Source organism: Sabethes cyaneus, chromosome 3 (genome assembly GCF_943734655.1).
Source record: "Sabethes cyaneus chromosome 3, idSabCyanKW18_F2, whole genome shotgun sequence".
NCBI classification, from domain to species: Eukaryota; Metazoa; Arthropoda; class Insecta; order Diptera; family Culicidae; genus Sabethes; species Sabethes cyaneus.
Window position 1 is genome coordinate 99,258,315 of NC_071355.1, and position 25,000 is coordinate 99,283,314.

Below are 25,000 nucleotides of genomic sequence, written 5' to 3' on the forward strand. Positions count from 1 at the left end.
CCAGGGAACAGCAAAAACAAGCATTGAGTGGGTTCGAACCAAACTAGCTAGGACAACAACAACAACAACGATACCCGGAACTAGAGAAGGCTGTTAAAAAATCATGTAGTCTGCACAGCAGAGCCTCGGTCAACTTTCCAACTGAAGAGGTAGAGACAGCAGCCTATCATACGATATTTTTCGCCACCCTAGTGGTGTTAGAACCAATGCTGCCTGGTTGTATGGACCAGCTTAACCGTTGAGTTTAACACTTTGAACAGCTGAACCGAGTTTCAAATATCAAAGACCAACTATACTGGTTTTGTGTTGTGACGCCCAGAATACGTCGCGTCAACCGCGTTAACGAAGTTCAGCAGAGTACTAGGAATAGATTGTGTTTCAATCGAAATTGTGAAAGCTGACTACTTCCGGTGGATTAATCAAAGTCTCTATCAAACGGGACCTATCTGAAGTTGCAAACTGGTGCGGCATCGTGTACTCTGTATCGCTCTCAACATACTCAGCAAGATGATCGGATCCAGCAGAAAATCGACGCTACTCTCTGGCGGTAACAAGTTGAATTCTGCTCCGCTCGATCGTGTGTGGATCATATCAAGGCCCTTAATTGGAGTAAAGCAACGAATTCGGGGACACTCATTTTCTTCAGTTTGGTGATTTCAAAAAAGTATTTGACTAATTAAACCACGATAGCATCTGAGAAGCACTAAGGCGTGAAGGAGTCGTAAATAAGCTCATCGTCCATAAGTCATTTCATCAGGGCCCAGTATAATACCATTTCGTGGAAAGTGTTGCTCGACGGCGTTTTGTTGGATCCTGATAGAGGCTTACTACTGGAGTATAAGTACTTGTGGCTTAGGCACCACGTTCTCCTCATTTATAGGGAGCTTTGTGCCTCTAACGCTACCGCTGGAGTAAGAGAAGGCGGCTGTTCCTCGTCTATGTAGACGAATGTGTAATTGGAACTAAACCCTGAAACCATTTGATAATGGAGCAAGATGAGTCTCCCAACGGCGATCTGATATACAGCGTAAGCTTGATAGTCTCTTCGACAGCTGCAAAGCAGTATACATCTCATAATCAACGCCACAAAGACAAGCCGGTAAGAGTGAATACTAACGATCCCTCCAATTTCAACAGGTTGAGAAGGTGACAGCTTTTCAATATCTTGGCAGCCAGATAACACCAGATAGTGGCACTGAGATTGGAATAAGGATAAATCCAGATAAGGCAATCCTGGGGTACAATTACAGATCCCCGGAATGTTTGGCGTACAAATCAGGTCACTTTACCCAGTAAAACATAAATTTTCAATTGAAATGTGAAATTCATTTTACTATATGCCTGCGAAACGTGATCCGTATCGGTGAAGACAAGGTAAATACTGCAGGTCTTCATTACCCGTTGCTAGGGATACATCAACCGGGCTTGGTGGCCTCACACTTAGATCTTAATTTCTAAAGACTATTTTTGATACCACCAATGCTTGATGGAAACAGAAATTCAGGGGAGTAGATGAAGGTGGATCGGACACGCCTTGAAGAGAGGAGCGAACGAAACTTGCAAGGAAGTACTCGGTTGGAATCCGCAAGAACAGCGCAAATGAGTAAGATTAGAGGCTAGTGGAGTGTGAGTGTTGATGCAAAGTTTTCCTAGAGGCAAGTGAAAGCCATTGTACACCTGGCGAAAGTTGCCAGACTACTGTGGGCCGGTCACATCGCAAGGATGCCGGACTGTGCAGTGAAATCCGTTCTGTTCAAGAACCCACCGACACTAATAAGAGGGGCCCAACGTGCCGATGGACTAAAGCAAGGGGACGCGCTCTTTAACCTACTTTTCTACATTGCCTTGGAAGGTGCAATACGAAGAGCAAACATGGAAAGGAACGGGACTATCATCACGAAATCTCACGTGCTTCTCGGTTTTGCGGATGACGTCGATATCATCGGACCGTAGAGCAGAGAGAGAGAGAGAGAGGCCTTTAGGCCTTTTAAACGGCAAGCAACGAGATTGGGCTTACCATTAACAAAGCCAAAACGAAGTACACAGTAGCTGGCACAGAATGTGTATTGCTACCGAAGTGGAGCTAAATAGCGAACGATATGAAGTAGATGAGGAATTCATATAACTTTGTACGCTGGGGACATGTGACAACGATGTAAGCCGCGAAGTCAAATGACGAATTGCAGCCTCGAATAGGGCTTTCTACGGATAACGTAACCAGTTGAAGTTCTGTAGTTTGCAAATTCGCACAAAACTCGAACTCTACAGTTACTCTGATCTTCCCGGTGTCCCTGTATGGACATGAATCAGGAACCCTAAAGGAAACTAACGGACGAGTGCTAGGGGGTTTTGAGTGTAAAATTCTGCGATCAATACTTCTTGGTGGCAAAATGGAAAATGTAGTGTGGCGCAGACGTATGAACCACGAGCTGTATCAAGTATACCAATATACTGATACAGTGAAGGTAGCATAATGTGAACGAAGACAGAATGCCCGACGAAAGAGTAGCCAAAATCATTTGCAGCAGATAACCAGGAAGAGACAAGCAGCGATCGTTGATGGTGACGAGCTTAAAGAGGTAGGCGATATTGTATCATTAGGAACCGCCGGTGAGCATCGACAACACCGCAAATGAGATGCTCAAGCGATGCATCAAATTCGAGCTGCAGATACCGAATCTGGCGAAGTTGAGATGATTATCTACAATAAGGCAGACATTTAGTAAGGATGTCGAAGCACAATGCAGTGAATCAGTTCTCTTTATTTACTCCCAACCAACAAGGTCAAATGTGCGGGATTTTCGCGCTTCGGCAAGTGTTGCAGAAATGTCGCGAATACAACGTGCCCACGCATCATTTATTGATTGACTTCAAATCGGCGTACGACACGATCGATCGAGATCAGCTATGGCAGATTATGCACTACTACGGATTTCCGGATAAACTAACGCGATTGGTCAAGGCGACGATGGATCGAGTAATGTGTGTTGTTCGAGTATCAGGGGCAGTCTCGAGTCCCTTTAGATCTCGAAGAGGGTTACGGCAAGGTGATGGGTTTTCATGTTTGTTGTTCAACATCGCTTTGGAGGGTGTGATAAGAAGAGCCGGTATAGACACGAGTGGCACGATATTCACGAAGTCCGTCCAGCTTCTTCGTTTCGCTGACGACGTTGACATCATTACACGTACCTTTGAGAGGATGGCGGAAACGTATATCGGACTGAAAGCTGAAGCCAAACGGATTGGACTTGTCATTAATGTATCGAAAACAAAATACATGAAAGGAAGAGGTTCTAGAGAAGTGAATGCTGACCTCTCTCCCCGGATTTATTTAGACGGTGATGAAATCGAGGTGGTAGGAAAGTTCGTGTATCTGGGCTCACTGGTTACCGCAGACAACGACACCAGCAGAGAAATACAAAGACGCATTATGGCAGGAAATTCTGCTACTTTGGACTCCGTAGGACGCTGCGATCGATCAAAATTCGCCACCGTACGAAGTTAACAATCTATAAGACGGTGATTAGACCGGTAGTCCTTTACGGCCATGAGACATGGACTATGCTCGTGGAGAACCAACGCGCCCTTAGTGTTTTCGAACGGAAGGTGTTGCGCACCATCTACGGCGGAGTGCAGATGGAAGACGGAACGTGGAGGAGGCGAATGAACCATGAATTGCATCAGCTGCTTAGGGAACCACCCATCGCTCACACCGCAAAAATCGGTCGCCTGCGATGGGCTGGGCATGTCGTGAGGATGTCGGACGAAAAAGGTTAAAAGAGTTCTCAATAACGATCCGACTGAAACGAGACGGCGGGGCGCGCAGCGAGCAAGATGGATAGATCAAGTGGAAGGCGACCTGCGGACCCTACGTAGACTACGTGGCTGGCGAATTGCGGCCATGGACCGAGTGGAATGAGGACGACTTCTTCGTACTGCAGAGCAAACCACGGCCTGGAGCTGATTAAGTAAGTATGTGCGGGGTTTTGCATTACGGATGAGTACGCGGAGGTTTCAGGTCATTTAAAACTCCTGTTGGCTAGCAAATTTGCAGCACGGTCGAACTATTATCTATAATATTGCTCAGGCAAGAATTATGACCCGACATATCGTTTTTAAGATACGTAAGTATTTTTTTTTTAATTGAACTCTTTAGTTTAAGTTTATGCGTCTCCCGTTACCGTTTTAAAAAGAAAAAGTGATTCAAATTCTCCATGTGTTATGGCATATTTGGTTATTTAATGAAAAATGTGACTTCTAGTCGAACTGATCGTGCTGTTTCGCACATTCAGGTGAGACAACTCAGCTGTAATATAAATACAAAGCGGCGAAAATTTCTTAAGCGGCACCTCTTGTCCTCTAGTCAACTTTTCCAACTTAGGTGCTAGTAAGTAGCCAGTGAACCCATTCGCTGATTGATGAATCGATATGAATCTGATTTCTTAAGCATCGATGAGATCAACAAAAGTGAACCAATCACGATAAAAAAATATCTAGTAAATATCCAACCAATAAACTCTAGCCTCAAATCTGTTTGGGACGTTTGGAATAGGCGATGATGAAAAAAGCAGATTAAAATTCCAGTGCCACGATCTTGAGTTTTATTATCTGAAATTAAAGCCTTATTTTTGAGTGTGCCTCACAAATGAGTTTATTGACATCTCGACATACGGCTGGTTAGAAAATAATTTGGTAAGGATAGGCTATAATGATATTATACCCGTTTACGTAACAAATGCATTTTATGATAGACAAAGCGTAGTTAAGTCACGCTTGAATTCAAATATTATCGCATACAACGCCAATTACCATTTTACCTTTGATACAATTGACGCGCAAACCCAACATTGATTTTAGTTCCATATTAATAATTTTATGCACATGTGATTTACAACGATTTTCATCAGCATGCATTACGATTAGGCAAATCACGTGCAGCTTCCAATCTGGATTTTGATTTTATTGTGTGATATAATGGTGGGCTTTGGGAGATCAAACGTTCTACAAACGGAATAGTAATTGCTTTTGTTGCAATATCCACCGCGCGCGTACGCCGGCCGAAGTGAAAACTTCTCGTACGCACGACTGGACAGTGAAAACATCAACCAAATGGAATTTCTCATTAGCTATTAAATTTGAAATACGAAATGCAATCATAATAATTACTCACAGTCTATCGGTATCCACAGGGATCTTCCTCGGCACCTGCGTCAGTCCTCGGTGTGAGCAATCCACGGTTTGGGCGGTGCAGGAACACAGCCGCGGACAGCGTGTCGTCGCGCCATTCAACCCATAGTGTCCACCGCCGTACGGTTCGCACAAAGAATGGCCGGCGAGGGTCAGCAAAAGCACAGTCAGAGCTAACATTTTGAACGGTGGTATGGACCAATAACGGGCACTTGCCATTTTGGCACACCACGCATTAAACTTTGCACCTCCGCCTTTTCAATGTTATTATTTTATTTAATATAATGAATTTCGGGACGGTGATTTCATTGAATTATGTACATTCACGGAACGAACGACTGCCCGGAATGGGGCACGATATTTTCACACTTTTAGCTTATTAGCGATTATTTGTTTGGGATTCTTCACTCAGAAACTGCGGCTTTGTGTTGCGTCTGGCCTTTATGATCACTATTAAATGCCACACATTCTGCACAAATTATTACGCTTAAATGAAGGCCGGCAGGGGAACAGCTTGTCCAAACAGTTCTCCACCAGAAGCAGATCTCTCCAGCAGCCGAAAAAACTATTATCCACACTAATTTAATTATAAATTTTAGCACTCTCACCGCTGCTGGCGGGAAATTCTGTATTCAATTAATTTTCATAACTGCCGCTGTTGCCGCGATACACTTTTCTTCGCTGCTCAGCACGTGTTTCGCATTTCGATGAGGCTGGTGCATGCGAAAAACTTTTACAGCATGCAACTTGCGCCAGTGTCGTCGCCGTTATCTGCTGCCCTACTGCACGAATCCTGCGCTCGGAGATGTTGCAGGTTTATCTGTCTGCTAATATTGTTACTTTTCCCTTGCTCTCCGCTTCGTCGCACATTTCCGTCCGGTAGAACGATTGACTATTCGGCTCGCTGGCACTCAAAAGTGCAGATATAGACCAACTAGGAAGAGGTTAACTTTTAGTAATAATTAAAATTTCACTTCTGCATCAGTCAACCGAACACGGACCTCCGCTCCGGAGCAGTTGATGGTCGGTCCTACTGCACTATAATCCCATTCAATCGAGTCTGCCCAACTCTGGTTTCGGTTTTCTCGGTCGGTGGACTTTCTGAAAGGAAAGATAAATCGTAATAAAAACATAATTATTCATATGCAAGTATTTTTAAGAGGCGAATAAAGTCTGCAACAGTATAGTGCATCGGTGAAAGAGTTGAAATATTACATAGAGGAAGATAGAATACATTTGCAGACGTTTAATGCGGTGTTAATTCCGGTATAATTTTCGTTCTATTATTACTGCCACAGCCGATCGTATGGCGTTCCATATGGTAAACATTGCCTGAGTCAACTTCAGCGGAAACCAGACACGCCGGATTAAGTCGTTAAAAATTCGCCCAGTTGCCGCCGATGGATGGTAAGCGGTGAGTTATTAATTAGTGCAAAAGCAGTTATCCATCTTCCGTGACAAAGTGCTGCTGCTGCACGGTGTCGTCCTCATGGTTTGTCGAAATCATCCAGATGTCCTGGATTCGGCTGAAAAATAATGTCGCTGCGCAAACAAAATAAATTTCTTCTATGAAGCATTTTGCGAATTGTTTTTCGCTTATAAATACGCAGTCTCACACTTTGTTATGGTGAATATTCAAGTATAAGTTTATATCGGTTTAATATTTTATCATCATTTTACGTCTTAGCTTATAGAATGCTCCCATTTGACGTGCTATTTAGAGTTGAACAATAATTGACGTTTATAACATACAGATGGTGCATGGTATCGGTGTCGGGCAAAGACAGTAGCTAATTAACACAGACAGAGACCCAAAACACTGACGAGACTGATGTTTTACTTTTGCAAATATGCTAGTCGAGAAATCATTCAGTTTGATAAAAAACATTTGATGAAATTAAATTTCATCATAAATTTCATCTTTCAATCCTCCGTGCATCGGTGGATCTTTATACTAAATACAGTGGTTTACCGATTTTATCTACCCATCCGAAAATTTTAGGTAGATATATTTGGAAAGTAGACAAATTTGGGAAAAAATAAATTGCTCCAAAATAATTTAAATGAACAAAAAATATTGTTATTATTTATCATTTTTTTCAAGTATGTAATATTTCAGTGTATTTTTACGCATAGGGCTCATTTTATTCATATCAACCATTAGCCATAATGCATGTCAACTCAACAATATTATGAAAAAAAAATATCGAAATTCAAAATTGCTCCTATTTTATTCAGATTTTGTGTACTTATTCCTTTGCAGTAAATTTTGGATCCGTATTTTTATTTGGTACTTAGGGTTCTCTTTTCTGAGTCAGTGTGGTCCCAAAAGTTACCATTTTTTTCACTTTTCTTTCTTTAAAAATTCATAACTTTTGATCCATTCAACCGATTCAAATGATGTTAATACCAAATGGAAAGTATTTTAATGAGCTTTTGAGAAAAAATATTGTGCTCAACCTTTTTTTTTTAATTTTCGCAAAAACATTGAACAGTGAATTTATGTTTCCATGCTGTGTTGACCAAAGAAACTCTAAGTTTTCATAAAGTGTCGAGAATACAATGGAGACGCATGATTTTTTTTACTTGAAATAAAAGGGGTTTTTGACAAAGAAATGCGTTTCTAAAATAAAACGCCATGCGAGTCCATTGCATGAACGCATCTTTATTTCTTAAAAACGAGTATCTCAAAAACTGAAAATGTTACGGGTGTATTTTTTGATATCGTATGTAAACAACTAGCTTGCCATTGAAAGTATAATGAAAAAATGAAACACGAATATATTAAATGTTTCAAGTAATTTTAAGAGGCTCCTACAAAAAATGTTTTTGCAATCATAAAAAACTTCGAACGTCAGTTTATTGTTTTTTTCTGAAAAACTCATTAAAATACCTTTTATTTTGTAATAAAATGATTAAAATCGGTTCAATGGTTCAAAAGATTAGAATTTTTAAGGAAAGAATGGTGACACCCATAGTTCCTAGCAGAGACGGGGTGTGTCTGTTAGCGTTACGGTATAGAAAAATCTCACAAAGAATCATTATGAAATGTTAAAACTATGCGTTACAAAATAAATGGATGTTACTTTTCATATTTGACATCAGCATTATTATACCCATTCTGTGTATAATTACATACCACAATGCATCTGTAATAAACTATAAAATACAAAGAAATATTCTCTGTTATGCATAAATGCATGAAATCTTCCAAATTTTCCTGCCGCATGGTTGAAATGACCATTTAAAAAAAGGTAGATAAAACCGGGTCTAAATGGTAGACAAAATCGGGGGTACCTAAAATCGGGTGTAGATTAAACCAGGTGTAGATATAATCGAAATACCACTGTATATATTAGTTAATTATATTTGTTTTTAGTAACCTGTTTGAAAAATCCTCAAATTATTGAAAATCAGCTGAGAGGATCCAAAGCTTTAATAAGGCAAGATTATTGAGCGGACCGTTTTCCATGACTAATACGTGAAAATAGAACAGTTAAGCCCCTAAGATATTAAGTGAACCGTGCAGATCTCCTTTCTTTTGCTAACCGTCAGAATTCAATAACGAGAGAATGAATCTTAAAAATCATACAAACTTCAACGTAACTTCTGGTTCAAGCAAGTTATAGTATTACAGAAGAGGCAAAGCGTGAAAGGAAAAAAAATTAGGTAAGGGAGGGTTATTGAAGCAACGCTTGGTAAGTTTTTCATTTATCAGATGTGTTGATTAAAGGGTGTCCAACATCAAATTGCATCACGGAAAAAAACGCTGTAGAAAAATACCCGATGAGTATTTTCATTCGTAAATTTGGATAGAAGTCGTTTAGAGTGTATTGTTTACACTGTATTTTTATCGCTGTCAGTTTTTCGATAATTGGAAAAAATGTTATCACCTGAAAAGCAATGTCACGAATTGATTCTGCGCAAGCACCAGGAAAATCCTCAACTATCTTATCGGGACATCGGAGAACAACTCGGAATCGAGCACTAAACTGTGAATCGTGTGATTAAACGTTACTACGAAACTATGAGCATCGAACAGAAGGAGTAATGCTGTCAGAATTTATGTTCTGTTACTGATTAGGATCACAAGAGTGTCGTGAAAGCATTTAAGCGGAATCCCAATGCTTCGGTCAGTGATGTGGCCAAAAAGTTGAATCTGTCCAAGTCTTTCGTTCAGAAAGCCAGAACCGGAAGTGCATACGTACAAAGTGCAGAAGGCTCCAAACCATGACGAACGACATAACACGGTGGGAAAGTCACGGTCCCGGAAACTGTACACCCAGATGCTGACGAAGCCTCATTGTCTCATCATGGATAATGAGACTTACGTCAAGGCGGACTTCCGGCAGCTTCCTGGGGTACTGTTCTTCACGGCCCAGTACAAGTTTGATGATCCGGAGAAAGTAAGTAAGCAGAAACTTTCAAAGTTTGCCAAGAAATACATGATTTGGCAAACAATCCGCTCATGTGGCAAACGGAGTGCGCCATTCGTGATTGCCGGAATTGTAAACGGGCAGGTCTACCTCAAGGAGTGTCTACAGAAGCGTCTGCTTCCTCTGTTGAAGCAAAACGAAAGTCCTATGATCTTTTGACCGGATCTCGCTTCGTGCCACTATTCAAAGGATGTCCTGGAGTGGTACGAAGCTAACGGGGTCACCTTCGTACCCATGGGCATGAATCCCTCGGAAATAAGGTCCAACTAAAAATACTGGGCTATTATGAAGCAGGTACTACGGAAGCATCCCAAGGAGGTCAAATCTTAGAAAGACATGAAGAAAAAGTGGGTTTCCGTGCAGAAAAAGCTGCAGCCAGATGTTGTACAGAACCTCACGAGTTGAGTTAAGCATAAGGTGCGAACATACGGTAATGGTATTGAAGTTGAATGAAATAAATATGCCAGAAGCTTGCTAATGGGTTATAGTTTATTGTCTGAAGGTTTGAAAAGGATCGGCCAACCTGATAATTTTTCTGTTCGTTGTAACGTTTTTTTCGTGATGCAATTTGGTGTAGGGCATCTTTTATTTTCTGTGAAATAATGACAACATTGTCGCCGTCGCACAGTGGGACGGATTCAAAAGAAGACGGACATCGATATTTGTGACGAAACTACTAAAGATATCAACTTACTGTCTTCTGCGATGTTTCTTCGATTTGTAAGAACTTTCTAACAGTATTAGAATATTTGGAATTAAGGGGATAACACAACAAACAGAAAAAATAACTTTTTAATTTCAAGCTTAACGTCTTCGATTGGTAAGAAACATTTGTAGGTAATATTATTTTGAGCAACATCACTGAAGAAAGAAAGTGGCTATCTCTTAAGGGAAAAAAGTTACGGAGCGAAACTTGCGTGTACCCCCTTAATATCGATTTTTTTCACATAGCTCTTTTATTTCAACGCTTATAAACATGGAATGTTCTGCAAAGTTCTAGACAGTACTAATTTGCAAATTTTTGTAGAATATGTGCAAACTCTACAATTGCCGGTTTTCAAGTTGCTTAAATTTTTGTCCTTTTTTAGTGCAAACTTTTAGCGGGTGTTTCTTGTGCAGTAGCACAATGTAGCAGCTGTCTTATAATATTTTTGCAACATCCACTCTTTATGTATAAGAATTTGTCTAAATGACAGTGGGATCTCATGGGCCGTATGAGTAAACTGCATTTAAGTTTTCCAGTTTTGAAGATTTAACCCTCTAACGAGTAAGACCCTAGATCCCTAGAGCAACATATAAAATTTGTTTTGAATGAACAATATAAAAAGTTTGTTTACAACAGAATTCTTGGCATTTTGGAAACCAGATAACAACATTCTGACCATGCATTTGAGAGTTATGATCTTTCAAAACCAAGAGTTCATGAGTATTGTAAAATGATTATTTCGTCATTTTTACTTCTAGAGAAAAGATTATTTAGAACACATTAATCGACCTCAACATTTTTGTAAGTTGTTTATACGCTTTATTTGAATTTTGTAATGCATTTGATTTAAAAAAAATATTTGGATATAGCGTGGAAAAAAGTCATTAACTCGAACGTACCTTTTTTCGATGTTACCTGCTAGAGAGTCAAAGTACATAATATCTACCTAGCAGGCCAATAGTCGCCTGTTCGATTCTCGACTGGGAGATGCTGCGAAAGGATCGCAGCACTATCCTCCACAATTGTCCTGAATTCTTACAACTGGCCGTGAAGTCTGTCGTAATAAAAAACAAAGGGCGTAGTTTCGAAAAGGCTATATTTTACTTTTCACCCTGGTTATGGCATTTGTGCCTAAATTTGTTTTTATGTTTAAGTGTATATAAGACATGTTTAGTAAAAGAAATCAACTAATTTAAAGTAGTATGAGATTTGTACGACTTTAAACGTTCTCTTGTGCTGTAAAATTGATGAACTTAAATGCAGTTTACTCATATGACCCATGAGATCCCGCTGTCATTTATACAAATTCTTATACATGAAGAGTGGATGTTCCAAAAACATTATAAATCTGCTGCTACATTCTGCTACTACTCAAAAAATATCCCCTTCAAGTTTGCAATAAAAAAAGCATAAAATTTAAACAACTTGAAAACCGGCTATTGTAGAGTTTCCACATATTCTACAAACATATGCAAATTATCATTTACTACAACTTTGCAGAACATTCCATGTTTATAGGAGTTGAAATAAAAGAGCTATGTGAAAAACCCCATATTAAGGGGGTACCCGCAAGTCTCGCTCCGTAACTTTTTTCCCTTAAGAGATAGCCACTTTCTTTCTTCAGTGATGTTGCTCAAAATAATATTATCTACAAATGTTTCTTACCAATCAAAGACGTTAAGCTTGAAACTAAAAAGTTATTTTTTCTATCTGTTGTGTTATCCCCTTAATCCCTAATCTTCCAATACTATAAAAAAGTTCTTATAAAGTGAAGAAACTTTGCAGAAGACATTAAGGTGATACCTTTAATAGTTTCGTCACAAATATCGATGTCCGTCTTCTTTTTAATCCGTCCCACTGTGCGTCGTCGACGTCAGTAGCCTAGAGCTTGGGTAGCTCGTGCTGTTTGAAGTAGTCGCCTCCATCCAACTGGGCCACTCGTCGCAAACTTTGCAGTCGTCTCAGAAGTCGCAAATCACTTTCGACCTGGTGGAGTCACCTTGCACCTTGAGCCCCCCTGATTCTGGTACCGGTGGGGTTGTTGGAGAGAACTGCTTTCGTAGTGCTATTGTCCGGCATCTTTACGATGTGCCCGGCCCACCACAGTCCACCGACTTTCGTCAGATGTACGACGGACATCTCTCCAAGCACTGCGTGTAGCTCGTAATTCATTCTCCACTGACAGTTTGTACTCTGCCAAATATCGTCCACAGTGCCTTCCACTCGAACACGGTAAGAGCGCGTTAGTCCTCCGCGGCTAGTGACATGACTTTTAGTCCATGAAGAACTACCGATCAAATAAGGGGTTTGTACATTGTCAGCGTCGTACGGCAGCGTATTCTTCTTGATCGTAGCGTTTTGTGAAGGGCAAAGCAGGCTCAATTTTCCGCATTCGGCGGCGGCACTTTCACGCTGGATCTTCTTACTAGTGTTGTTGTCAGTGGTCACCAGAAAATCCAAATACACGAACTCAACTACCACTTTTAGTTCGTCACCGTTAACGGTTGCCGTCCGTAGGAGATACGCATTTGTATCCATGGAACCGCGTCCTTTCATATATTTTGTCTTCGATCCATTTATTTTTCCCCCAATGGTTCTAGACTCCGTTTTCCATCTGCCGGAATTTGGGTATGATATCAAAGTCATCTGCAAAGCCTAGGAGTTGGCTACTCTTGGTAAAACTCGTGCCTCTCGTTTCGATTCCCGCTTATTGGATCATCCCCTCAAGAGCGATGTGGAACAGTATGCAGGTCAAGCCGTCAGCTTGTCTAAACCCTTGCCGCGTCTCGAAGGGGCTCGAGAGTGTCCCCGAGATGCGCATCAATGATCCAATGTAGCTCTGATCAGTCGCCCAGTTAGCTTCCTGGTACGATGCAGGTCAACAAGCCCGTCATCGAATATTCGAAACTGTCAGTAGGATCATTGCACTAGCCCTGTAGTTGTCCTGTACTCTAATAACCGGCTGTGTAGTCTGTCGATAAAGAAGGGTCGAGTCTTAAAGACGTTTATAACCCAAAGCTTTACTTTGCTCTGATCAGTCGCGTCAGTTTATCTGAAAAACCGTGTTCGTGTATAGTGCCAGAACTGATCTCGATCGACTGTATCCCATACTGCTATGGCATCAGAAAAGATGTGATGCGCGGGTACATTGCATTCCCGACATTTCTGCAAGATTTGTCGGATGGTAAAATTTTGGTCCGCAGTGACGCGAGCCCCCATGAAACCCACCTGATAATTTCCTACGAAACCCTGTGCTATCGGTGGCAGCCGGTGTAACAGGATCTGGGAAAGTACCTTTGGGAAGGCGTTTACCAGAGTTATGCTGCGATAGTTGCAGCAGTCAAAGCGATCACCCTGTTTGTAGATGGGACAAACCATTCTTTGGATCCATTTCTCCGGTAGCATTTCCTCCTCCCAAATCTTGGAACTAACTCAGTGTAGAGCCGTTGCCAGCGTTTCTCGGCCATGCATAAAGCTCTGCCGGTAGGCGGTCGTTTATCTTCTTGGAGATCAGGTGCTGGGATATTAATATCTTTCATTGGCACTCCTAGGTTAACTTCTCGATTCGCCATTGAGGTGTTAATTGAAGAACTGCTTCTATCTGTCGACCACCTCGCGCTCGTTTGTGATTAGATTCCCTCACTCGTCCCTACACATGTCAGGTTTTGGTGTGTAGCCCTTAAGAATTTGGTTCACCTTCTCGAAAAACCTGCGCGTTCGCAGGGTTGGAATAATTGTTCTAATTCTTCAGGATCCCTGTCCTCCTTTAGGCGTTTTTCACTCCTAAGTTGACCACGATCTAAATATCTGACTAAATTCTTCCTAGAGGCAATGCTCATATAATTTTTCCAAGCAATTGTTTCTTTCCATCGCTTGTTGGCATTCCGCATCAAACCAATCATTTTGTATACTTCGGAGCTCCATGCCTGGTAGGGCGGTAGCAAACTTTTAGATGGCAGAGCGTATTCTGCCTTACCACTCTTCGAGGTTTGAAGCATCGGACTCCTTGGAAGAAGTCAGTACTTCATCCATTATTCGCGCGTAGTTCTCGGCAGATTGTAGGTTATCTAGTTGCCTGACATTCAGCCGAGGAGCGCGGCTTTGCTGTCGAAATTCGCTCCTGAGAAAAATGTTTGTTCGCAAATTTGGACCATTTTATGGTCATCATATTCGACCTAGAGAGCGAACGATCTAGGCTTGGTTTAGTGTTGGATTATTAGTGATCTTGGGTCAACGAGAGCAGTATCTAGTACGTAGCAACATTCAACATTTTGATACAGTATGATTTCTCAAAACAACGTCAATAAACAGATTTTGCGTTTACATTAGTTACATTTCACGTTACATAACGGTTAAGATAAAATTAGATCGTTCATCGACTAACTTATACAGTGCCAATGTTGCCTCAAAATACCAGAAGAAGAGTTCGCGATCATCCTCGAACTCAAATTATGTATCAAAATTGTAAGTTATCGATTGAGGTTAAGTTCTTAAAGAGTGTTGTAATTAAGGTGAAATTAGTCGTCATCGATTCTGCCAATTTCAAAAGCAATTTTTTTGTTTGAAACAAAAATTCTGTTAATAAAAATATATTCGCTGTTTTCAGATTGGCAAGAAGAATGCAGTATTTACATTTTTATGAACTCATAAAAATCCGTTAACTCAACTCTAGATCACTACTACTACTACTCTATCTCAGCCTACTCATTTGTTTTCATTTCAAGTAGCATTGTAAACCCACAATTATTAAAAAAAACAACCTGCTTCTTTCTTATTTCTATACTTACAAACAATCCAAATCGCTCGTATACCTTCATTATACAGGAAATTCGAATCTCTGCCAATGTTAGTTCAACTCCGAATGGCAAATAAGAGTATAATCTGATAATGGTACCAATTATCCCGCATGGTAAATGCTACACTATCTTCATTAGGAAGTCAAACTATGCAACTAACAAGCCAATCTACTCCGCTTAACGGTTCGGGAAAACAATAGGAATTTGCTCCAGAAAATGCGCAAACACACTGCTAATCACTTGGGCAAATTGCAAATAACCCACAAACAGCATTCCACACGCACACACACTGGTTCCTCAGCCTCGAATTTTACTTGACTACGCAAGCAAGCATCTTGCCGAAAAAAAAACTCGCCGACCCTGCAGAATCGTGTTTCTCTTACCTATTGATATCTCTCCTTCAATAGGATATCGTTTGCTTCCTACTGTTGACACGCAACACGCACGGTGTCCAATCTGATACTAATTTTGCCACCATTCACACACACGTTCGACGGCAATGATAATTTGCTCTTCGATTTGTGATTCTTTCTACACGCGGAGTTCGAACCAAGCAATCACAGTGATTAAAATCAGCAAGCAATTGGACAAAACCAATTCATAAATCCTTAATCAGTAAAGAACCGTACGAAGAAAGTGCTTTGGAAACTGAGCACAATTTTTACCATTCCGGACCCCACAGTACCACGGCACAGTAGAAGACAGCAGCGCGTCCCGTCCGGAAAGTCTCTATCGGAAAGTAAACAGCCGACTATGTACTTCATACCCATAGGAATCTAACCGAATCGAAAGCAACAAGGGTTTGGCCCGCCCGCCCGGCAGAGAAGGAAGCGAGAAAGTAATCACGAAAACTCGCCGGGAAACACGTATAGAGCGCATAAGTAGCCTACAAAGCATCATGATTTCATCAAGATTTTGTTTGCCCTCTTACCAATCCCAGTGGTCGTACTTAGTTATGGGTTTGTGGCAAAAGGCGCACTCGTACATGCCTTCTGTTTTGCACCGGGGAGCTACGTGAGACAATAATAAGATGCTGAGACCTTCTAGATGTTGGGCTGCGCCAGCATGGTAACAATCTTCCTACGCTACACTATCATCATCATCAGCATCGGCATCGTCATCACAATCAGCAGCAAAATCGGCTCACCAGTATTTCCCAATTAAGATCTTCGTGAGTCGTGTGAACTCAAGAGATGGCAGCAAACATGAAGATGAATGTCAGTTTTTGGCATCGTCGTCTTTCAAGCTGCTCAATTCTGCAGTCAAATGAATGAGTTTATGATTCGGTTTCGATTTATTTTTCACTAAGAAAGTCACGAAACTATGCAGCCACTAGGTGCCACACAATGACAATGTTATTAGACTGTATAAGACGAAGCTACACCGAGCGTCGTCGTAATTTTCTATCCAATTGATCGACCTATGTGCAAAACTCCTCCTGGGATAAACTGGCGCAGATCACGATTACGCCCTGGGATACTGACTGTTGTGGAGATTGATAGCCTGTTGGTTGTTGCTTGTAACGGCATCTCCTGGTTAGAGAAGTTTTCTGAACATTTTATTTACAATAGCAAACTAATCTCAAATTATTTAACAATGAATCTTTAGTAGGGATTCACTTGATAAGTTTTAACAATTTAACGTTTCACGAGAAAAACGGCAAGAGTCAGAAAAGAAATCAGTTGAAAATGGTCGGTATTAAACTGTCAGTGAACACAATTAATGCAATGAAGTAGGAGCTACACTACTATTTTTGACTCTCTACAATTGTCAATGCCATTTGACAAGGTCTTCTACGACCAAAAAAGTATTTCATTTTCCAATTCGAAGAAAAAAAAAATGGAAAAAATTAGAACTTCTGTTCTGAGGTTTATTATGTTGGGAAAATTTAACATTTCTTTTTAGTAAAATTTAATACTTTCTTCTGTTCTGCGTAACATTTCCGCTTGCTTGGCATGCTTGCATTTCTGCTTGCATCAGGCGAGTTTGGTGACTATATACCTACTAGTTACGCATCGAGTTTGCGAGCCGATTAAAAACTCGCCCAGTATCATCAAACCCACTATCTAGTTAGTGAGTGAAAAGTTTTAATATAGGAGTCAGTCCCGGCGTAGTGGTTAGCATTCACGCCGAGGACCCGGGTTCAAATCCCAACCCCGCAGAAGTCACGAATGACCCAAGCTGGTTAAAGTGACTATAATCTAACAAAAATAAGTTTTAATTTTTGCATAAAATTTGACGGTTCGATAGCTAGCTCAAATATTTAATTTCACTTTTTTGCGTTCTATTTCATACTTTGACAGATGGATAGTACTTTTACTCTCGGTAAGCGTGAGAAATAAAATTTACCTCTGTAGTATAAAGCTTTCTCCTCACCTGTGGGATGTGCTCTCTTTCTCTGGAATAACCATCGAACTGTCAAAAATAACCATGCTCCAGAGCAAGGCTATTTTCAGCCGGAGGCGAAATAGAGTTGCGGCAGTAGTTTTTCAGCCTGTTTCTATTTTGGGCCTACCTTCTGTTCTCCACATTCTAGGTGGAAAATCTTAACTAATTCTTATCAATGTACACTACTATGGTTGCAAATTCGTTTCATAGTAATAAATTGGTTCTTCAGGTACAGGTGACACGAAAACATGAAGCATGCCGAAAATACCATCCAATGCCTTACTTTCTGACCTGTCAGATTTAAACTAAAAGTAAAATAATTCACCAAATGGTTCACAGCATTAGTTGGTTTCCTCATGAAATAACTCGGGATGCTGATCGTATAGAAAGTTTGTGTCTCTAACATAGTTATTCAGTAGACCATAGCATTTTGAAAGGAAAACATCATTCTAAATTTTCCCGCTACATGTTGCTATGACACACGTAATTTTGTATAGATTTTTTGTTTGTAGGAAACGAAAACACTGTTAGCAGTGAGATGTATAGTGGTTCAATCAGCCTACAAGATTGCAGTTCGAAAGTTACCCACAATACAGTGCTAAAAAAAGTATTAATCTAATAGAGACCTAAAATACGAAATATGAATGCTGAATGCTACACTGGGCAATAATATACGTTTTCTATTTTATGGCGTTTTCTTGATTTCAGCCGTCCAAGATGTAGCTGATATCTAGCAATTAATAATTTACAACAAGAAACGACTTGTAGTGATCAAATGTCGACATTCAATTATATGATTTATTAGGCAATGAAAAAATTTACGACTGTAAATATTGATCCCGCTTGGAACGACCGACTTAATTCTGCTTATGAGTAAACGTAAAGGAAAAGGTAGAAAAATATATTAGTTTAAGAAATTCATATGACGCGTAAGTGCTTACGCTAATTTAAGAAGGTTAAGGGGGCATCGTAAGTGCCCAGAAAATGGCAGTCGTTTAATGGCATGTACCGTGTTGCGCACCTGCACACCAGCTTTCACTATATAGTCAGTGCATCCACTTACTTACTTACTTACTTAATCAGCTCCAGGCCGTGGTTTCCTCTGCTGTACGAAGAAGTCGTCTCCATTCTACTCGGTCCATGGCCGCAATTCGCCAGCCACGTAGTCTACGTAGGGTCCGCAGGTCGCCTTCCACTTGATCGATCCATCTTGCTCGCTGCGCGCCCCGCCGTCTCGTTCCAGTCGGATCGTTAATGAGAACTTTTTTAACCGGCCAGTCGTCCGACATCCTCACGACATGCCCAGCCCATCGCAGGCGACCGATTTTTGCGGTGTGAGCGATGGGTGGTTCCCTAAGCAGCTGATGCAATTCATGGTTCATTCGCCTCCTCCACGTTCCGTCTTCCATCTGCACTCCGCCGTAGATGGTGCGCAACACCTTCCGTTCGAAAACACTAAGGGCGCGTTGGTCCTCCACGAGCATAGTCCATGTCTCATGGCCGTAAAGGACTACCGGTCTAATCAGCGTCTTGTAGATTGTTAACTTCGTGCGGTGGCGAATTTTGTTCGATCGCAGCGTCCTACGGAGTCCAAAATAGGCACGATTTCCTGCCATAATGCGTCTTTGTATTTCTCTGCTGGTGTCGTTGTCTGCCGTAACCAGTGAGCCCAGATACACGAACTCTTCTACCACCTCGATTTCATCACCGTCTAAATGAATCCGGGGAGGGAGGTCAGCATTCACTTCTTTAGAACCTCTTCCTTTCATGTATTTTGTTTTCGATACATTAATGACAAGTCCTATCCGTTTGGCTTCAGCTTTCAGTCCGATGTACGTTTCCGCCATCCTCTCATAGGTACGTGTAATGATGTCAACGTCGTCAGCGAAACCAAGAAGCTGGACGGACTTCGTGAATATCGTGCCACTCGTGTCTATACCCGCTCTTCTTATCACACCCTCCAAAGCGATGTTAAACAGCAAACATGAAAGCCCCTCACCTTGCCGTAACCCTCTTCGAGATCCAAAGGGACTCGAGACTGCCTCTGATACTCGAACAACACACATTACTCGATCCATCGTCGCCTTGACCAATCGCGTTAGTTTATCCGGAAATCCGTAGTAGTGCATAATCTGCCATAGCTGATCTCGATCGATCGTGTCGTACGCCGATTTGAAGTCGATGAATAAATGATGCGTGGGCACGTTGTATTCGCGACATTTCTGCAACACTTGCCGAAGCGTGAAAATCTGGTCCGTGGTGGCACGGGCACCCATGAATCCCGCTTGATATTGCCCCACGAACTCCTTTGCAAATGGTGATAGTCGACGACATAAAAGTTGGGAGAGTACCTTGTAGGCGGCGTTCAACAGTGTGATTGCGCGGTAATTGCAACAATCCAACTTGTCGCCCTTTTTGTAGATCGGACACACGATGCCTTCCGTCCACTCCTCCGGTAGTAGCTCATCCTCCCAAATCTTGACAATGACCCAGTGCAGCGCTCTAGCCAGTGCGTCACCACCGTATTTCAGCAGCTCGCCGGGTAGCTGATTAGCCCCAGCCGCTTTATTGTTCTTCAGCCGACCGATCTCTTCTGCTACCTCCTGGAGGTCAGGAGCTGGTATTCTGTCGTCTTCTGCACGTGCTCCAAGATCTATTGCCATATCGTCACCTCCATGTTCAGCTACATCGCTGTTAAGGTGCTCATCATAATACTGCTTCCACCTCTCGATCACCTCACGTTCGTTCGTGAGAAGATTACCGTCTGAGTCTCGACACATATCGGCCTGCGGCACATGGCCTTTGCGCGAGCGGTTTAGCTTCTCGTAGAACCTCCGTTTATCGTTAGCACGGTACAGTTCTTCCATCGCCTCGCGATCCCGATCTTCCTGTTGGCGCTTTTTCCTCCGGAAGACCGAGTTTTGCCTATTCCGTGCTTGTTTATATCGATCCACATTCGCCCTCGTACGGTGTTGCAGCATCCTCGCACGTGCTGCATTCTTCTCCTGCACTAATTGCTCGCATTCGCCGTCGAACCAATCGTTTCTTCGGTTCGGATTCATTGTACCTAGTGCCGCTAGTGCAGTGCTACCGATGGCGGTCTTAATGCCTTTCCAACCATCTTCAAGAGTTGCTGCGCCAAGTTGCTCTTCCGTTGGTAGCGCTGCTTCCAGCTGCCGCGCGTATTTCTGGGCAACTCCGGTGACTCGTAGCTTCTCGATGTTGGGTTGCGGCGTACGACTTCGACGCGTGTTATACAGCGTTGAGAGTTTTGAGCGCATGCAGACTGCAACTAGGAAATGGCCCGAATCTATATTCGCACTGCGGTAGGTGTGAACGTTTAGAACATCAGAGAAGTATTTACCGTCGAGTAGAATATGGTCAATTTGGTTTTCTATTCGTTGGTCTGGTGATCTCCAGGTGGCCTTGTGGATATCTTTGCGGGGGAAGAAGGTACTTCGGACTACCATTCCGCGGGAGGCTGCAAAATTTACGCATCGTTGGCCGTTGTCGTTCGTTGCGGCATGCAGGCTGTTTGGCCCGATTACCGGTCTATATATAGCTTCCCGTCCTACCTGCGCGTTCATGTCACCGATGACGATTTTCACGTCCCGTCGCGGACAGGCATCATACACCTGCTCCAGCTGCGCGTAGAACGCCTCCTTCTCATCATCGGGTCTCCCTTCGTGTGGGGAATGCACATTGATGATACTGTAATTGAAGAAACGGCCCTTAATCCTCAACTTGCACATCCTTGCGTTGATCGGTTGCCAACCAATCACACGCTGGCGCATCTTTCCCAGTACTATAAAGCCGGTTCCCAGCTCGTTGGTGGTGCCACAACTCTGGTAGAAAGTAGCCGCTCGATGCCCGCTTTTTCATACCTTCTGTCCTGTCCAGCAAAGTTCCTGCAGTGCTACGACTTCGAAGTTTCGGGGATGTAATTCATCATATATTATCCTTTCGCAACCCGGGAAGCCGAGCGATTTGCAATTCCATGTCCCGAGTTTCCAATCGTAGTCCTTATTTCGTCGCGTGGGTCGACGCCGATTGTTCCGATCCCTATTTTCTTCTTCGTTGTTGGTAACTTTTAGTTTTCCAGGGCGGCTTGTTGGCCCTGCCCCTAACCCCCTGTCGTGCACAGCACTGTTTAGAGTCTCTGCTGGCATAGGGACGAGCAGGGCTGTCATTCGCTCACACTATGCGCCCAATGTTCCAATATTATGCCTTGTCGCACAGAGCGATTCGGCAACACACCTCTACAGCTAATATGCACACAGCGTACGAGCGAAAGCGGAGTGGGAGCGAACAACAGCACTCGGTGAAAATCGCCCAGTGAGTGACAAACAGCACTTGGTGCTGCCCTTTGCCACACTCCGTGCGGAATTGCGCAAAAAAATTGTTTTGTATTTACAAATTTTCTGCCCTTTTAAAAGTGAAAATACACGCTGCACTGAACAACTAATATGGTCTATGTTAAGTTAGTACGGATCAGGCACCGCAACAGTAAAAATGCTTTTTTTTAATCACACCACTTCAACTGACCCAGCGCAGGGTGTACAATCCAGCCGCGCAGAGTGCGGCTCTTGGTGTGGTAAAGCACGCAGCAAATTTTGTCACTCTGCGTTTGCGGCTGCCTTTTCTTGGTGCGCGTAAAACACGAAAGAGCGTGTTTAGCAAAAGAGACACTGAAGGGAATTTGTGGGCGAACACACACCGCATGGCGAGTGTTGTGTTGTTTAAGAATGTGTGTCTTTTGGTCTGCGCTGCGGTTTATGCCACCTCTGGGGACGAGTATAATAATCAGCCGCCCCTAACATGGAGAACAGACGCTGTTTGAGCCGCACCTCCTTGGTGAACAGACGCTCGTGTTTGACGAAGCATTTCCTCTACCGCCATGCTATGGTTACCGCGCCAGTATTCGCGTCGCACCTCCTCACTTCGCTATTGTCAGATTGACAACATTGCCCAGGCTACGCCGCATTTGGTATCATATGACTCGTGGAGGCGTGAGACAGGAGCTTGTGAGGACCAGAGCTGTGTTTGACGCTCCTTCCAGGTTGTCAACTCACCATTTGAAGCCCAAAGTGCATCCAGCACTATTATAATTACTTGAAACTTCACTTTCCACATAACGTCTTTAAGAATCCGGAGCTCCCAAAGAGTGAACACGTGCAAGTATAATACATTTGTTTACTGATTTCTATCCCTATCTCACGTGGTGTCGGCTGAGGTACGCAACCTCGGTTGTCATACCCAGACAGGGAAGGTGGCACAGTGGCTCCCGCCCACATTGAAGATGGCAGCCCCGTCAGTGGGACTTAGGCTAACAACCTACTGTTCCCAAAAACAAAACAAGTTGCTGAAAATAGAAGATGAAATCGATCTAGCTTATTAACAATGACCTTTGCTGCTACCCGAGAAAGAGGAGTTGGATTCCTACTGCCCAGATAACACAAGATCGGAATAGAAAGTTCACATTAAATCGTATGCATGTCAATTTTACATTGGAATTGTATAATGTTTAGAGTATGTCAAAACAAAGTGAACATTAAATTGTTTTGCAGTCGTGCGTGTCCTCATATACAACTCATGAGTGCAATATTAAGTTATATCTAAATCATAAATTCAGGAGTATTAAGTTGTGTGTCATTAAAAGCGCCCGTATATTGCCTCCACTTTGGTGCTTATATGTTCTTATCTGGCGTTAAATATAACTTTTTCGTTCAGATATGATGTCGTACTTCTTAGTTGCAATCGAGATATATAAACCAAATTGTTTACTGGGTGAGCCCACGGGCATTAGCGATCCTGATAAAGTGGGAACCGTTAAACGAAAGAATAATTGTTGCCATATTTAGAACGCGGATTAGAAACCTTACAGTAATCCAGTGCTATGCGCTAACAGATGCTGCGAATCTACAGGAGAAAGAGAGTTTCTATAGCCAGCTGAACAGTGTGGTTGAGAAAACCCCAAAGAAAGACATTCAAATCCACTTGGGCGACTTCAACGCGAAGATTGGCTCAAGCAACACGGACCTTGAACGCGTCATGGGACGCCATGGCATAGAAGAGTGATAAAAAAACTAAGACAGCAGTGTGATAAATTTCTCATGGAAGGTTATTATATTAGTTTACTTGTAAAAAAATTCTACTGCTCTATCAGTCGAACTCTAACTGTGATGGCGAAAACAGTGAAGATACTCCGTTCAGAAGTGTGCGCGTTCAAAGAACGGTACGCCGCCGCGTTGAAAACGGACATCGTGCGGCACTTTGTGGACGCCAGATACGCCCGTTCCGTAGACTACAATATCTTGGCACTATTGCACAACAATCAGAGCATCGAGAGAAAGCCCGGTTCCGGACGGCCGACGACGCTGAGCAACAAGAAGCTCTAAAGTATGCTGAAGAGGAAGACCGAGGGAAAAGTAGCTACATCGCTGTTTTCGCTTGGCCGGGAGGTCGCTGCAACTGGCCAAACAGTGAAAAAGTACCTGGCGAACATGGAAATACATGTCAAGAAGCGGCAGTCCCGTCCATTGGTCTCGGAGCAAACATTACAGGTAATGATGCGGCGGAAGCGACTGAATAAGATGGTCAAGACGATTTTCCCGGCGAATCGCGACGTGGTGGTGATGGACGACGATACCTATCTCACCCTGGATGGCAACCACTGACAGGGCACAGTTCATTTCACACACCAATTTCCCCAAGAAGGTGCTGCTGTGGCTGACAATCAGCGAGAAGGGGATGTCAAAGCCGCTCTTATTTCGCTCCGGACTGGCCGTGAACGGGAAATTTTATAGTACAAAGTGCCTGCCGGAAGTAGCACCGTTCATTTAGAAATACCATAAGGGCGAAGACGTGGTGTTCTGGTCGGATCTGGCGCCGGCCCATTATTCGAAGCGATCGTTGCAGGATATGGAGCGGCTGGTACCCAAGGCGGCGAAACAATTTTGTCGGGAAAACTGAGGAGGAATTGATAAATAAAACGAAGAAAGAACTCAAAAACATGCCTACACGCATGTTTTCGTCCGCCATGGTGAATGTTCCGGTTAACTGCCGGAAGGCCGCTCGCAAGGGTGTAGAATTTGTTGCAAGTAAACTAATATAATAACCTTCTATCGGAAATTTATCACACTCAATTAGATGTCTCAGTTTTTTTAATCACCATCCGAAGTCAATTTTTTTAATGCAAACGTTAAACGGGAAGCTCTGTACAGAGTTTTGTAGTAATAAGAACATGACTATTGGTGGATCGCTCTTTCCTCATAGATTAGCACACAAAGTCACGTGAGTTTCTCGCGACCACCGAACAGAAAACCAAATTGACCATATTTCTATCAGACGAAAGTAGAGACGAAGCGCCGATATTGCATCATACCATCATCTTGTTATTGTTGAGATACGTTTGCGCGTCACACGTGTTCAACGACGGGAGTAAAAAGTTAAGTCCGCCGATTAGAGAATCCTGAGGTGAAAAGGAT

General features: G+C 42.6%; 1 protein-coding gene across 6 annotated transcripts in view; it reads right to left on the reverse strand.

The window, feature by feature from the left end:
* Window positions 1-25,000, reverse strand: part of LOC128744297 (protein slit) — a 378,694-nt gene that overhangs the window by 232,453 nt on the left and 121,241 nt on the right. For all 6 annotated transcript variants that reach the window (XM_053841169.1, XM_053841168.1, XM_053841167.1 and 3 more), the window contains exon 2: window positions 5,171-6,288. In XM_053841169.1, the coding sequence (XP_053697144.1) occupies window positions 5,171-5,406 (236 nt within the window). In that variant the 5' untranslated portion in view covers window positions 5,407-6,288. The remainder of the gene's footprint in view (window positions 1-5,170; window positions 6,289-25,000) is intronic.